The following is a 16,737-nucleotide window of genomic DNA, read 5'->3' on the forward strand; positions in this document are numbered from 1 at the left end:
AGATAATATAGGGGAGAGCAGTGTGTCATCACTTAGGAAATGACCACTAAAACACTGTGATGTTTTACTTTCCATGGCAACATACACTGAACTGAGGCTAGAAACAAAGTATCGATCCCATCAAACTAGTATCGATCTGATACTGATATTAGCGTTGGTATCGATTCTATCGATATTTCGATCGGCCCGCCCATCTCTTCCTTGAGTCACTCCTACGCATACCTCACCACTATCTTGCTCATAACAAATGAATGTCAGAACTTTGGGATAAAGTATATCTGAATTCCACTTAAAGTAATACTTTGACATTTTTCGCCGCCCGATTGGCTTTTGGGCCCTCCTGTTGCCATATTTTTTTTTAATTTTTTTTTAATTTTTTGTAAAGAAAGAAATGTAATCGTCCCTGGAGAAAGTGTGTGTCGCGAAGTAAAGGCTTTTCGGTATTTTTTTCAAGGGCACAAAACTGCGGCTCCGACTTCGTTTCTCAGCCGTTTTTCCTTTCCTCTGGAGCTGTCTCCGTCAGCGTCTCGCGGATGCGGGACTTTGTGGAGCAATCAGTGGACTCGAGTTCTCTGACGTCACCGCCGCCGCTGCTGAGAGAGAGCGTTCGGGGCATCAGCAGCAGGCTAGCTGGCTAACTGCGGCTAACGTCAGCTATGGTCCACCACCATTGTCTCATTTCTGAAATAAACAACTCATTGGAACCACTCGCATAGCTCGGAGTACGCCGGGAGCATGGGGACCGCTTGGATTTTACACTCTAGCCGAAATCGCGATAGCCCACAGGAGCGAGGTGAGAGAGGCTTGCTACCTAACCGTTATCCATTGGTAAATGTGCTAGTTAGCTTGTTTACAGGACCACCGCAGTGAACACTGTGTGCTGGCGAGGGTAGCCTCTGAATGGCTTATCTTATCTAACGTCAACTGAATATTCTGTGCTATCTGTGTTATGCTTTAGCTGTGATTCCAACTAACTACACTATAGTAGGTTCTGTTTAAAAAAAAAAAAAAAAAAAAAATCAGCTAGGGAAGGTTTGGGTTTTAAATGCCCATTTGAGAGACGTGAGCTAACATTTACATATGAGCCACATGCTCCGGTCAGAGCACAGTAAGATGACCTGTATGTTCTGTGGATTCAGCATCACGAAGTTTGCAGTGTTTTGAAAGAGGAAGCTGACCTGGTCTCTTAAAGCTGTCCCCTCTTTGCAGTGAAGAGCTTGCGACACTGATGCCAGCTGTAGGCTGTAGCTGAGAGCACTCAGGATGAGTGGGGCTGGAGAGCACACAGACATCCTGTCGGTGGGAGACGTGGTCAGAGACAGATGGAAAGTGGTAAGTCTCACTTTAGAAGGAAGAAAAATCATGCTGGTTCATTTCTTCACTATAATACACTTGAGCTGACAATGATAATTACCTTCCTTTTCAGGCCAGGAAGATAGGTGGAGGTGGGTTTGGGGAAATCTATGAGGTTCTGGATCAGCTGAGCCAGGCCACAGTGGCATTGAAGGTTGAGTCTGCTCAGCAGCCCAAGCAAGTGCTGAAGATGGAAGTGGCTGTGCTGAAGAAGCTTCAAGGTGAGTTATACTGTGCCAAACCACTGGCAGAGTAGCTGGAGTAATTCTTGGGCAGGGTGTTTTCTGCACTTAAATGCATTTGGCACCCATCAGAGAGTTTTTGGGCTTCCACCAAAACATAAAGAAACAAAGGAAATTCACTAGGACTGCAATTTTTGAGACATATTTGTTAGTGGAGGTGAATTTATTCCAGGTTAGACTACATTTCTGTTCATCAAATGACAAAAAAAAACGACAGGGAGATGCACAGTCTTGTGTTGTCAGGTAACGCAGACTCTTTGTCTTAACTAAATGAAGACCATTCAAGATTAAGTGCAAAGTCACTCCCCACAGGCTCGTTTTGAAAAACCTTGTTTGGGGGGAAAAATGGTATGTAAGATACCTTTTCTACCCTTTCTTCCTCAAAATAGAATTTCTTTAATTCAATTAAAGTTGTTATTTCATGTAAATGTGGGTCATCTAGAACACACAACACTGCAAAAAAATGTGGTGTATCAGAATCATGCTTTGCAGCTCGTTCAAGCAGGAAAGTAATGGATGACTTGTGTATTATCTCTAAGGAAATGTCTAGGAATGTACCACTTCATTGATATTTGCCTGGTTGACTGCAGTTGGTTCATTGGTAAATGACATGACATTCAGAAATGGCAATGGCTTTTGTTCTGTGGTCTCCTGTCCTTTTTTGCAGTCTTTATAAAGGGTGTGATACAAAGCTGAGATAATTTAAATCTTATATGAGTTTAAAAAAAATTCTTTTCCCCCTTGTGCAAATTGGAATATGTAACAGAAATGCAAACTATACAAAAAGAAGAAGAAGAGCAAATACTTGTTTTGTACATTGGCTTTTGTACATTATCTTATTATTACACATAATCGGTGCTGGAAAATATGTATTACTGAAAGAAATGTGTGTGTGTGTATATATATATTATATATACTATATATATTTATTTGCTTTTATAAAAATATATATACAGTATAATTCTAAACATAAAAAATAGATATCTTGGTTCAGATTTACTAAGCCAGGCTGCAGGCATTAAAAATGCGCAGATGATGCAGGGGTGTAAAATTCTTCGGGTGGTCTACTAACAATGCAGTAAATTCATTTTCAGCTCATTTAAGTAATGACCAGCAATCTCCAACAGCAGTGCAAATTAGCAGCTCATACATGAGGGAGCGAGTACTCGACTAACAAAAATAATACAGTGTAAAACAGGTTTACACATTTTCTTTATATCGAGAGGCAGCTGAAGGAGAATCATCTTGTTTCTGATATAATGGCTAACTCTTCTCATCTGTCTTAGAGGTTGAGACAGCTGTTCTCTGGATACGTCTAACAGCTCAAGTGGTGCAGAACTTTTTGGTGGTGCAGAAGAGGGCCGCTTTTTTACAAACGATCTCTGTGTGAAGCTGAAATCTGTCAGTAACAGCTGACCTGTACGATGTGTAGAGGAGCAGAAAACTTTATTTGCTGTCACATCCTGACCCATACACATATTGAACTTACTGTTGATTCTTACTGTTATTGTGCTCTCTGCGTTTTTTTTCTGCCTGCCATGTGAGGCTACGCCAGTATTACATGGCGTAGGAGTCAGACGTGAATCCAACACATTTCAGATGCGTCCTGTTAATTGCTTCATTTTCTCTGACATTTTTTTTTTTTTTTTTTTTTTTTTAACCTGTCCCGTTTGGTTCTTTTGCCATCAGAATTATTGTCTAAAGGCGAAGAAAGATGCCCAACGGTTTACTTTACCAAATGGACCATCCCAGCCTTGCCGTAATGGTCCATTTGATTCAACTTTTATTGTTTATTTTATTTTCACTTGCTGAATACGGGACAGACTTGACTGGAGGAGAGAACGTAGAGAAAGAAAGAGGGAAAGAAAAAAAACCTGAGAAGAGGGACGGGGAAAAAGGGCAAAAAACAAAAACCAACAGAATAAGCAGACAAAAAATACATATATCGATCACCTGGATCACCTGTTGAGAAAGAAAAAAGAAAGCAAGCAGAAGAAAATGAGAGTAATAAACAAGATCACAATGATATATGGGAATATGACAGTAAATACTAAATATTAAACATTATTGTGCAGCACGTGAGATCGACAGCGCACAGTGTGCTTTGAGGTAGGAGCCAAAAAGGGTGTAGTTTGTGTGTGTGATCACCCGTGTGTACACCTGTGAGCATGAACGCACTTGTTTTTAAAAGGTTCCTTCATGTAACGATCTGCTAGAGGGTGTGGGGGGCCACTGCCCCGACCCCCTGCGGTGGGGAGAAGCAGACCGCCCCGACTCCGCAGCAGCAGGGAGGCCCCATCTCTGACATTTTAATATTGCGTGTCGTAGATCTGTTACTGGAGAGCAAAACAAAAAACTGCATTGGAGTCGATTTGTAATGGAGCAGAGCACTGTATGCAGACGCACTCATCTGTGTGTTGAAATATGAATTAAAAACCTGAAACACTGTAAACACATTGTTGACTGTATAAAGTAACTTGGCTGTCTGTTATACCCGATACACGACACAACCTTGTACAGTGATGAGCCACCTCTAATTCCTTTATATTTTGGTAGGGAAATGGGTATGCTTTCACTGCATTGGCAGTGTGTTTGACATCATTGTCGTGGTAACAAATAAAGTCATTGCCAATCAAATACGTCCCAGATGATGGATCAAAACCTCTTTCCTGATCTTCTCTATACATATTGATGATAATTGGATTAATCACTCCATAAGACCAGTTACCTTGATGTAAAAATACTATTTTATGTTTGTCAAACTGTGTTATCTTTGACGTTTTTCCTTGAGTCAGCTAAAAACATCGGAATGAGTCATGTTTTTTGCAACAGGCTGCTAGTATCAAAATGCCTAAAGATGCAGTTTAAGAACTGGTTCTTTGCTGAGTTCTCTGTTATATGGAGACAGCACTGGTTCATTGAGTTAGGTGCTTTTTTTTTATATGCAAACAAACAAATAAAAATCATTCCTTTGACAATGGGCCGGTAAAAAGTCTAGATGGAAAATGAGTGGAAAAGCAACCAATGTCCAAATATACATTTTAAAAGACCTTCAAAAAGCCTGGAGAACTATTGCTCTAAAAAAATACAAGAAAGCCTGACTCATTTGAAGCAAAAAATAAAGAAATGAGTGGTGGCTCAAGACTTTTGCACAGCACTGTATATCTTGTATAGGGATCTAACCCTTTGAAGGGCTTGGCTCTAAACAGGTTCAGGGTGAGATTGGGTAAAGAGCTGCAAGGCACACACAGATTTGAGTCATCCATCCTTGCTAGGTGTGTGCTTGTTCTCGTAACACATTCCCTGTCATTCAAATAAATTCAGATTCGTAGAAGCAACAATCACAGACATGGAATAAAACACGCTTTTTTCTGTGTTAAATTTAGCACAATTTGCAGTAACTTTCCTGCCATAAATCGTATTAATAGGATTTGCTTAAATTACTCTCTGCCCCCCAAATTTTCTGCAGCAAAAGTAGCACTGACTCTGAATCTTATTAGTAAATCCTGATGGTAGCTTTTCAACACCAACTAGGGTTTTGAACATGAAGATGGGCATAGCTCAAACTGTATAAATCTTTCTTTCACAGGCAAGGACCACGTGTGCCGCTTTGTGGGCTGTGGTAGGAATGATCGCTTCAACTATGTGGTGATGGAACTCCAGGTAAGAGCCTTGCAAATCAGCAGTGGTTCATTTAATCTGCTCTGCTTCTTGAATTTGACAGTGTTGACTTTCTCTCTGAAGGGGAGGAACCTTGCGGATTTGCGCAGAACGATGACCCGTGGCACCTTTTCCGTCTCCACAACTTTAAGACTTGGCAAGCAGATTTTAGAGGCCATTGAAAGCATCCATTCTGTTGGCTTCCTGCACCGTGACATTAAACCAGTAAGTCGACCCTTGGGTTAGATCTTATTTTATTTGAATATTACAAACAGGAACCTTTAAACTTGTTTGTTTCTGTAAAATTGTAGTCAAACTTTGCGATGGGAAGACTAGCCAGCACCTGCAGGTGCTGCTACATGCTCGATTTTGGTTTGGCCCGTCAGTTCACCAACTCCAGCCAGGAAGTCCGTCCAGTAAGTACTCTGTGCCGATTATACTAGAGCATAAATAAAGCTTTAAATCATAAAGGTACTTGTATACATAATATTATATGCTCAGAAATGGTTTTATAGCATAGTCTGCCAGCTGTTAAAGGCTTTAGTTTGGAAATTGATTTTAAATAGTGCCCATAATAAATCAAAAAGAAGTTGCATCACCCATGTTCTGTATATAAAAGTGCCAGTATGTATGTACACACGTAAACTCCCTGTGTAATGTCGTGCAGTTTAAAATCCTAACTTGATGTTAAACAAAAAAATATTGCTCTAGACCACCAGAGCGTCATCCAGGTGTAATCTAGGGATTACAGAGTCAGAGGTATACATTAGAGTTCACACACAACTGCTGCTTTAACTCAGCATGTCATCATGTGACGTGAGCCTGGGACTCCACACTCAGAACTAAAGTGTGTACAAGATGAAAACAGTAAATTCAGTTTCCTGTTAAATATAGTAATTTTAAAAGTACCCAAATGTTACTTATGAGTTTAAAATGTGGTTTTAGCTTTGTGTTTGCTTTACATTTACACCCGTTTATCATTATCACTGCCAAATATCTCTTTTCTTTCAGCCTCGTCCCGTGGCAGGCTTCAGAGGAACTGTGCGATACGCTTCAATCAATGCTCACAAGAATAAGGTGAGCTTGCGCTGTAGATGTATTGAGCACGTCGATTATATGAAAGTTGGATGTAGCCCCCGAGTCTGAAAAGTGAAGTGCCTTAAACTTACCTTCTCTTTAATGGCCAGCAGGGGCGACTCCTGTTGTTGCAAAATAGAGTTCGGGTTGTATAGAAGTCTATGGGAAAACAGACCTTGCCTCCTTTGCTCTGTGACCTCAGTAAAAGCTTCCCTAACGAGTTGACCCAGTGGCTGGTTTCAGATCATAATGAATAAAACATGAAGTTTGTCAGTCTAAGAGTCAGAAAAGAGGGTTGTCTGGAATATGCTCAAATCATGTCTCAGATCCAGTTTTAGAATCCAATAGATAGGTACGGTGCAAATTGCTCAAATTGGGGCTTCGTAACAGAACTTCACTAACCATATGGTGACATCACAGTGGCAAAGAGGAAACACTATTCCTGAGTGTATGCGTCAAGTTTTGGGAGCCCGTTTACCCTTTAACCCCCCCCCCCCCCTTTTTTTTTCTTGTTTCCAAATTTGCAGGAAATGGGTCGTCATGATGACCTGTGGTCCCTCTTCTACATGCTGGTAGAATTTATGGTTGGTCAGCTTCCCTGGAGAAAAATTAAGGACAAAGTATGTGCCTCAATGACTTCATTACTACATTCTAGCAATACACTGTAAGGTCATCCTCTCACTCTTTTCCCTCCTGTCTTCCCAGGAGCAAGTAGGAAATCTAAAAGAGACATACGATCATCGACTCATGCTGAAGCACCTTCCCTCAGAGTTTAGTACCTTCTTGGAGCACATCATGACCTTGGACTATTACACTAAGCCTGACTATCAGGTTGGCATTCACTCCCTTGTTTGGCTTATTTTGCATGTGCTGTTTATTCTTCTGCAACTGTAAAACGCTGATACATGCGTTTTATTTTTATTCTCCGTGACAGCTCCTGATGTCAGTGTTCGAGAATGCCATGAAGAGCCACAACGTGCTGGAGAATGACCCCTATGACTGGGAGAAATGTGATTCAGAGGATATGCTGACCATCACTGCCGCAGCAACCACTGCTCAGCAGCTCACCCGCCTCACGCCAGCATACTTGGGGTACGTGTTTGAAATGCCGTAGGTCCATCGTTTAACTCACACTTCCTTCACACTCGGTTGGGTATGCGCTCAGTTATATAGCTGCAGCTTTTTTTAGACTCGAAATCTGCACAGTCAGATATCCCTGAGAAATCACTGCTCTAAATTATGTTGTGGAAACGAGTTGCAAGGTGACCTTCCACTGTCTTCCACAGCATGGCCAATGCTTCAGTGCTGCCAGGCGAGCTGCAGAGGGAGAACACTGAGGATGTCCTGCAAGGGGAGCGCCTCAGTGACGCTGACAACTGCCCCCCGATCCCCACGCCGACCACCCCTGGTGCAGACGTATGGGAAGAGATGGACCGTAACAAAAACCATAAACACGCTCAGCCAATGATCAGGAAGGTCAGTGGAATGTACCTTAATGTAAAGTATGATGCTCTTAGCTCTGGATGTAATATTCATACAGTACTGCTGCTCTTTTGTGCTGTCGGCTGGATCATTTTGCAACACTACGCTGGCTGCTCATGCCCCCCAGTCATTACACATCATCACCGAGTGTTTCCCATAAATATGATTTAAGAATACATTTACTTTTCAATGAGAAAAGCTCTCTCTGAACTCTGCTCCTACATCTTCCTCTGCTAAACTTTGGTTGAAATTGTTCACTGTCTTCCTGACGAATTAGTAAAGAAGAAACAACTTGGGCTGCCTTCCCCTCTGTTTAAAGTGTCTTGCTACAGTTTCTAAAAACTCCTTCTTCTTTCTTTTTTTTCCCCAGGTTGTGAGTGAGGACGAACATAGTCAGAACCAGGGAAACCAAAGTCCAAACACCGGCTCCATGCAGAGCTCGCCTAGACGGGTGCGATCAGAGACCATGTTTTTGGAACGGGCTGCACCGTTGCTCCGGAGGATGAGACACAGCCAGAGTTTGGCTTTTGAAAAGAGGCTCGGACCAGAACCCAAGCCCACCATCGAGCGGTTCCTTGAGGCCTAGTCAGTAATTAAAAATTGCAATTAAACAAAAGCTTTAGCCTTTAAGCAGACGCATTCTTACCTAAATGCTTACAATGTGTTGTTTCAGCCTGGGCAAACAGCGGCCTGTTCTTTCTCATGTTGGAGAAAAGTCAATTCCTGAAAAAGGGCCTGAACAACAGACGTCTTCCTGCAACGAGGAGCGCTCTGGCACAGCAACCCCCGACCCAGAGGAAGGCGCAGCAAGCAGCGGCTTTGTTGCTGTAAACTTTAGTCCCGTGCCTCAAGAGGGAGACTCTCAGGAGTGGGTGATGCTGGAGCTAGAGCAAGGATCTGGAGGAAGCAAGCCAGCAGCAGAAGCAACACATGAGGGCAAGCCCGGGTCTCACATTGCTGCTGAGACGGAGAACCACTCGTCTGAGCGGCAGGATGGCCAGTCCACCGGTGTGCCCAGCAGCCCTGTGCTGTCGCAGATGGCCATGCCTGGCACGTGGTTACTGGGACACAGGAGGCTGCCGGGCATGCTGGGACAAATGCCTTCAGTCATTATGGGAAGGTCCCAGATGGAGCAGGTAGGAATAACAATAATCTTGTTGTACATTAACTGAGATCTGCACAGGGGAGATGAATTCGACTAAACAGGTTCAACTTTAAGGCTGACTTCACACAGAGTTTGCACAGTTGCTATGCAAATGTAGATGCTGAAGCTTTCTGGAATTCCAATTTGAATGTTTGATGGATAATTTTAAGAATAAAATTTAACAGCAAAAAATATCCAGTCATTACATGCAAGATTAACATTATATCAGTTATCTATTGTCTTTATTCTTAAATGTTATTTCCAAGTGTCACTTGGTAGAGTCGTTGAATGTATAGAAAACCAAGGGTATAATTTTTTTTGGTGAACTCTCTTTAAGCCTCAGTTGCATTGCACCTGCTAATTAGTGCTAAGTAACATACAAATGTTTCACTCACAGGAAACTATGGTACAGACTTACTGGACAGGGTGTTAAGGTTAACTGCACTGCAAACCACATTTTACATGAGATGACTATTAAAAATACTCCAAAAGGCACCACCAAGTCCAGTAAGTGGAGGTGGAGCCTAGCGGATAGCTGGTTGCTACAACCACCTGTGTGGACATCCACCTGTGAATCACAGTCCATCCCTGTAATTTTAATCCTTAAAATAGTTTAATGGGCAGCTTCTAAAGATTAGAATTGCATGATGTCACCTTTGGCTCTTGCTTGTTGTTACTCATGTGTCGTCTCATGTTTTTAATTACAATTAACTGATAAAATAGCCTGGAGGCTTAGAATGGAGAAATGTATTTTACTGATACCTAATTTTTACAACTTTTGTTTTTTACCATCTAATAATCATCTAATTCCCTTTAGTCTTCCAGCTGTGCGCCACAATCACCTGTACAGGAGAGGAGTGATGCAATACCTCTAGAGGCACCATCTGGTAAATCTGAGGAAGGGAAGTTGGACTTAGCGCCGGTCCCAAGCCTTGCCAAAGGCCCCACAGCTCATCTGGCCAACGACAGAGACCCAGAGAGCGATTCTGGTCTGCCCGATCGCTCATCGGAACCGAATCAGCAACCTCAAGCCGACACCGTGGGGGGTGCTGTGGAGAGCACAGTCACCGTGTCCTCCTCGCCGCCTCCTGCTCTGCTCAAACGAAGGGACTCTCCCTCATCGCCAAGGTTGAGTCGAATCCCTGTCCGAGATCCAAGCAACCCCTTGGACTCTCCGAGCAGGGACCTGAACATAGAGAAGCGTAACCGCTGGAGCAGTCCCATCCCCGGCTCCCCCACCCACTCACCCTCTCCATCTCTGTCCTGTGACAACCTCCCCTGCGCCCTGCCCAGAGACAGGCTCTCCTCAGACCGAGGCTCCAGATCCGACTGTGCAGGAGAAGACCCTCTCTCGCTGTCCTTGTCATCATGCAGTAAAAGTAAAATCCCACGTCCTGTGAGTGCCACGTTTGTGCCGGAGCAACTCACTAGCAGGTTTCTGCCCCGGCCACCTCCTGGGAAACCGCCCATCCGCCCATGTGTAGACAACAGGTATGTGGTCCAGACTGTGGAAATGTGATACAGTCATTGTTTCCCAGTATGGTTTTGTTTTTTTTTTGTTTTTTTTCCCACCTGCCCAAGAAAAAGAAATGATCTATACTTGATGTACTACTAATAATAATCCACTCATTCCTGTTCTGAATGTTCAGCTGCTGCTAACCAGTTAACTCTAAACTCTGAATCAGTAAACAGTAAAATTTGCAAATGTCTGACGTGATTTGTGTGTAACTTTTGAGGACTCATGAATGCCCGCTCTAATCCACACACAAATACGAAGCAATTTGACCAAACATAAAATTAATTTACAAATACATACGATTTTACGATGCATGCCCACGTGGAGTTTTGAGACTAATTTCACGCTGCCGGCTTCGGACAGATCCATGAATGTACGCTGTAGTTAACTCCCAGTGTAAAACTGGGACATCTGGGCAATACATAACTGTATATCTAACACAGCAGAGACAAAACAAATTTGTTTTGTCAACAAAAGTGACAAAAGAAATGAAACTACAGCCTTACATTAAAAAAATCAACTCTATGATTCTGTTTGAGAAAACAGAGTTTAAAAAAAAAAGGTGAAAATATGGCAATTTTTTTCTTTGACTGCTTTAAAAATCAAAGCATCCCTCCGTCATATTAGGTCTGTTTGAAAACAAACAACAACAAAAGGATGGACACTGCCAATAGGATAACCATACAATGAAACTGGAAGCACTGCTGAACTTTGTGTATACAGACAAACATAAAAAATCATACTATTAAAATAACAGAATAATAAAAATAGGTTCTTTACTATAATAAATTAGAACGATAAATAAATATGTAATAATCCTAATGATGGCAGCTAATACTAATACACAGTAATTCAAGTAGCTGTTGCTGAGAATTTGTTTTGTTGTTTTTTTTTTTTGTTGTTTTTTTTTTTTTTTTGCAGACGGCGGCGGTTAAGGGTGCGTGCCAGCAGCACCAGCGACGCAGACTTCCTGGCAAGCCTGACCCAGCTGATGCAGGACCGCAGCGGGATGCTCTTCAGCCCGCCTCCTTGCCCTCGCAACTCATCTTCCTCCCTACAGCGTTCGCTCAGCTCCTCCCCGTCCCGGGAGCTCCGCGACGGCGGGGCACTGCAGGGCCGTAGCCGCTCTCCGTCTAGCTTATCTGGCTCCCCTCCTCGGCACGCTCACCCTCCGGACAGGTCTGGCGGGCTGGGTCAGTGGAGCCACGGCTCCAGAGGAAGGGGTTCGATCTACGAGGGTAAAGGCTCCGGCAAAGTGACTTGATGTGCCCGTGTTTCCACACAAATGACTGATCCGTATCGTGCAACTTGTAGCGAGAGGCTGCCTCACATCCAGTCACCCTGATAGCATGTGTAAATATGGTATTTACTCAAGGAATGTACTGTATGTAATGTAAAGTGTATGATAAATTGTATTTATTTATTTATTCATTCATTCCTTGGATGTGTCTCTCAGAATACTTGACTTTGGTGGCTTGATACCTGCAGCGGAAACACAAATAGTGAGAAAATCTTGAGATTGCCAACTTTTACCTCTCATATCACTACACTCTCTTAACACTCCATATAGGCCTACTATGAGACCAAAAAGGTTACGTTTAATACTTGAGGGATGTAAAAAAATCCTAAAATAAAGTAATGCTAATTGTAGATATGTACCATTAGGAAAATGGTATACACTAATAGAGCCATGTACTCACATTTAGAACACTATAGTAGTAAACACCACAAGCGGCACACAGACATCAGCATTCATGTACAGAAGCAGGGCATGCAGTCCCATATTGACCTCACTCCTGTAAAACTGCTAGATTAATTATAGTATGTAACGATGAATTGCTCATTTTGGCATATCAGAGTGTAGTAGTGTGCTCTTACTTTGCTATAAAGTATTTATCATGCAGAAGGCATCAGCATATTAGAATGTACATGTTTAAGTGCACTCATACTTTAGTATTGTAAACGTGCATGAGTGTCATTGCAAATGATTTCTGGGTTGTTTTTTGTTTTTTTGTTTTTTTTATTTGTACAATCGGCTGAAGCATCTGCATTTTTATTGAGCTGCTTCTGATCAAAATACATCCATGACATAGACCAGCAATGACTTGGACTATTCCTTCTCATGAGTGTTGAAATTGTATCTTGTTGTTGTGCTTCATGCTCATCTTAAAGGCAGTTTTAATATAGTTTACATTATAAGTAAGTAAACAAATGACATCTCCCCCAAAAAAGGTTTTCCACCCCTTTACGTCTCTGCTCCTTGATAATCAACAGACATTTCTGCAAACAGTTTCTGTTAAAATAAGCCAATTATCAGATAAGGGGGAAAGAATGCACAGATGAACCTCGACTGAGCACGCTCATTTATGAAAGTCATTTCCCCTGAGAACAAACTCTTGTCAGATTCCGTTGAAGCAGCTGCTTTTGGCGACAGATGCTTCTGCAAGCGCAAAACAGCCTGCTGACAATGGTGGCTGAATGTTGTGGTAGAGCTGAAGGGTTACAGATAACAGCGATAAGATGGAGGCATCTGTTATTTCACAGATTTAAACTGAAAGAAGATGAATTCGTTAGTGGCAGCAACTATCAGGAAGTTAACGTGAGGTCAGACAACATCTAATATTTAGATAAAGGTAGATTAACCATACATCACACTGTGTGGTCTTTAAGATATGATGAGGCCTGATTACCTGCATACAGTAGTTCATGATACTGTGATGATCACATTATCAGCTTAATACAGTACTTTTCTCTTGGAGTGGAGGCTCACTTGTTGGTCCTAAAAGTAGAATGGAAGACAGAGACTTCAGCTATCAGGGCCCTCTTACTTAGTTGTGCTGCAACAGGACTTCCCGTGATGCACTGAGCACTACAACTCCATTGATGTGCCATGACGTTTGTCTACTCAATCCCAGTTTGTGTTTTATCTTCATCTCTCTATGTTCTTTTCTTTTCCCTCATCTCCCCCAGTTATTTACAGCAGAAAACCAGCCCTCCCTAAGCCTGGTTCTGGTCTCTTCCTGTTAAAAGAGAGTTCTTCTTTTCCACTGATGCCAAGTGCTTTCTCGTAGGGGATTGTCTGATTATTGGGATTTTCCCTAAAATATTGTAGGGTATTTGTTGGCTCCATAGTTTAGTGGATTGCAAGTTTGTTTGGCAAATGAAAGGTGGCAAATCCGCTTTGCGGTTACGTCAGGATGGGCGTGCAGAATGAAACTCCAAATCCAACATGTATAACTACTCGCTGTGACAAAAGAGCAGCCAAGGGTTTCATTGTAGGATTTAGCTTTAGTGCAATATAAATTCAAGTGAACCAAAATGGAAATTTGCTGACACAAGCATACAACTTCAACAGTTCCATTAGTGAAAATGTCTTAACATTTAAAGGCTAATCTATTTTTTTTTTTAGATGTAAAGTAAAATAAGTGTTCTGGATTCATAGCATCATCCAACATGCAGGAAAGTGTAAGAAAAATCTTTATAGTAAAAAATGTTTATTTACAATATAAGGTAAGCTGACAAACAGTTTTTATGTCATAATGAAAGGTCTTTAAAAGTTATGTATACATATATTCTGCTCTCCTCCAATTACCATACAGTAGTTCATAAACAGCCAGGAACTGTACCAAATGTATGACATGCTTAATTATAGAAGGACAAAACTTTGAGCGGATGACAAAAATGGTTGGAACCCTAAATGAGAAGCCAGCACCACACGAAACCTAAAAACCGCAGGTTTCTTTTGAGGTCTAGAAGAGCGGCGCAGACTGTCTGGGGTCGTCTGGTAAAACGCTGATGGAGTCCTCTGCCTTTCCACACAGCATGCAGAGCATAGTGTACTCCTGGACAACACAGAAAAAGACCCGTGAAGTAACAGAATCCACAGTGTGAATCTCTACCGGTTCGGCGACGACAGCGCTACTTGCCTGATATTCATCGACAACAGAGAATGTGTATTCGTGCCTGGCGATGACGTGGTCACAGTTTTTACAAACATCTGGAAAGACAAACAGGATTATTTTTAAACTTGCTTCTGGATGGGTTTTCCCACAGTCTGGAAGTAAAAAAAAACAACAACAGCAAAAAAAGACCGATTTACCATAAACTACTGTGTGTGACCATTTTGATTTAAAACTATTGTGTTGCTCTATCAGCTTTTCCTTATTTTCTGTAATATATATATCAATCTTTCTTTTTAAATAATACAATCACAAGATGCTGGAAATGCTGGATGTTGCCTGAGGCTTTTAAATGGATTTCAACATTGTGGAAAAGTATAAATACTGTATAACTTCTATAACCAATAGTCGTTGCTACTAGAAGTGCAATTTTGCCTTTCCTCATTTTCTGTCATGTACAATATTTGGAAAAAAGTGCTGGGCCCCCTACACATTAGACCTACAGGAGCTGCTCAGCCATGCCAAAAATGATCCTGGCTTATCATTTTTGTACTGATGTTAATGCCAGAGGTGGTTTGGGGCTTTTATTATTATTGTTATTGAGTCAGCAGAGCTTTGGCAACTTTTACACCGCATGCACCTCAGCACTCTGCATCTTTATTTGGACTGAGATTTGGTGGTTGAGTTGCTGTGGTGCCTAAATGCTTCCACCATACAAAAATACCACTTACAGCTGATCGCGGAAGATGAATGAACAAGAAATATTTCTTCCCCCATATTTGGACAAGTTTTTTGTCACAGCAGCTGAAATGATGATGTAATAATAATAACAACACTATATCTAGGAGGAAAGAAACTTGTTGCAGCGGTGGCATCCTATTACAGTGCCACGCTCTGATTCGGTGAGCTCTTTAGAACGACCCATTCGCTCACAAATGTTTGTAAAGGCAGACTGCAAGGCTACGTGATTGATTTTACACATCTAAATTAAAATACTTAACATACTTTTGAATTCTGAATTAAGATTAAAACTAAATTAAGATACCCTTGTGCAAACAAATACTAAAGCATGACGGATAATGAAGTCACTATATGTGAAAGTCCCAAAAAAGTTGATTCTGTTCATCTTGACGTCATGTTTTCGGTGGGAGAAACGTTTCATCACTCATCCAAGTGACTTCTTTAGTCTCACCTGACTGCAGGTTTCTTTAGAAAAAAATGCAAGTAATCTCTTTTAGCCCAACATTCAGGCTTCAGACTGCTTGAAAGCCCTCCATTTCAGGCATTGTTTTCCCTAATCTTGGATCTGTATGTTGCCAGTGAGAGCGGATATCCATAATATGGTCACCTCAGGTATCCCCAATCAGAAGAAGCTTGGCCTAAAAAGGGAGAGTCTGTTTTGTGTCATCCACTCATTTCATGCAGTGGATGAGGGCGCACCCAGGCCCAGCTTAAGATTAATGTGAATGAAATCAAAGCTACTCTAGTAGATGCAAGAATACAGTTACATAGCTGTACATGAGAGTAAGGGGTCGTCTTTAAAGACTTTCCACAAGCTTATGGGATTTTCCACAATGTGGAAAGGGAAATAAAAAATTGCAAGGACAATTTTCTATAAGATGTCAGTGCAGCCATACAGGTCCTTCTCCAAACCTAACAGACTGCCTGGGAGTACATAACATGAGGTGGGGTGTGGGCCACAAACTACCGCCCCATTGAAGTGCATTTTTATCTGGTGGCACTGCTATTATCTACAGGTTTTCTCTTCTAGTTGGAGCACTGTTGGTAGAGACTAACGGTCATATGTGACGATCTCCTCTCCATCATCGTCCTCGGTGGCTTTGTTGCTGATCATCACGAAGTCCCTGTGATGGCAGTTGGCACAGCCCAGGTAGTTCATCAAGTAGGAGCCGTTCTCCAGACAAGTGTTACCCTGTGCGGGGAATAAAGCATTGCAAACATATTTTGGCTCCTTAACGTGATTCTTAAGCATTTTATCAGAGCATCACTGTTTGTTTTGGCTTGTTTACCAAACGGAAGCGAGATAAACGTCAGTGATAGCTAAATGTAGCGTTAGCTGGACGGGATACTTTAAGTTTAGTCACTCGGTATCATCAACTTACCCGGTCCGGATACTCTTTCTGCACGCAGCCGTTGCACATTTTAACCAAATAAAATTTTAACTAATTAAAATAATTATAATTACTAAAGAAAAAAAACGCCACACATACAGTAACACCCAGCTAACAAATATGTAGAAAAAACCTCTTCCTCTGCCTCTTCCGCACAAGACGGCGGTCTCTGTAGCCCAAGCAGAGCTGTAAAACATCCTGAACGGCGGACATTGCTTGAAATCCTTCTACT

The 16,737-nt window shown here is 41.9% G+C and overlaps 2 protein-coding genes across 2 annotated transcripts; one reads left to right on the forward strand and one right to left on the reverse strand.

The window, feature by feature from the left end:
• The first annotated feature begins 233 nt into the window (after window positions 1–233).
• Window positions 234–12,575, forward strand: ttbk2b (tau tubulin kinase 2b). Its single transcript, XM_031744735.2, has 15 exons — window positions 234–793; window positions 1,210–1,332; window positions 1,427–1,574; window positions 5,185–5,258; window positions 5,340–5,480; window positions 5,567–5,671; window positions 6,267–6,332; window positions 6,860–6,952; window positions 7,038–7,163; window positions 7,267–7,424; window positions 7,619–7,808; window positions 8,185–8,399; window positions 8,488–8,950; window positions 9,776–10,449; window positions 11,396–12,575. The coding sequence occupies exons 2-15, from the start codon at window positions 1,264–1,266 to the stop codon at window positions 11,736–11,738; spliced, it is 2,865 nt and encodes a 954-aa protein (XP_031600595.2). The 5' UTR covers window positions 234–793; window positions 1,210–1,263; the 3' UTR covers window positions 11,739–12,575.
• A 1,167-nt stretch (window positions 12,576–13,742) lies between these two features.
• churc1 (churchill domain containing 1) lies at window positions 13,743–16,702 on the reverse strand. The gene is made up of 4 exons (XM_031744733.2): window positions 16,497–16,702; window positions 16,171–16,306; window positions 14,401–14,471; window positions 13,743–14,316 (listed from the first exon to the last, which is right to left on the reverse strand). Exons 1-4 carry the CDS (start codon window positions 16,533–16,535, stop codon window positions 14,224–14,226), a joined length of 339 nt encoding a protein of 112 aa, XP_031600593.1. The 5' UTR covers window positions 16,536–16,702; the 3' UTR covers window positions 13,743–14,223.
• Between the last annotated feature and the right edge of the window lie 35 nt (window positions 16,703–16,737).

This window comes from Oreochromis aureus, linkage group 15, assembly GCF_013358895.1.
Source record: "Oreochromis aureus strain Israel breed Guangdong linkage group 15, ZZ_aureus, whole genome shotgun sequence".
In the NCBI taxonomy this organism is placed as follows: domain Eukaryota; kingdom Metazoa; phylum Chordata; class Actinopteri; order Cichliformes; family Cichlidae; genus Oreochromis; species Oreochromis aureus.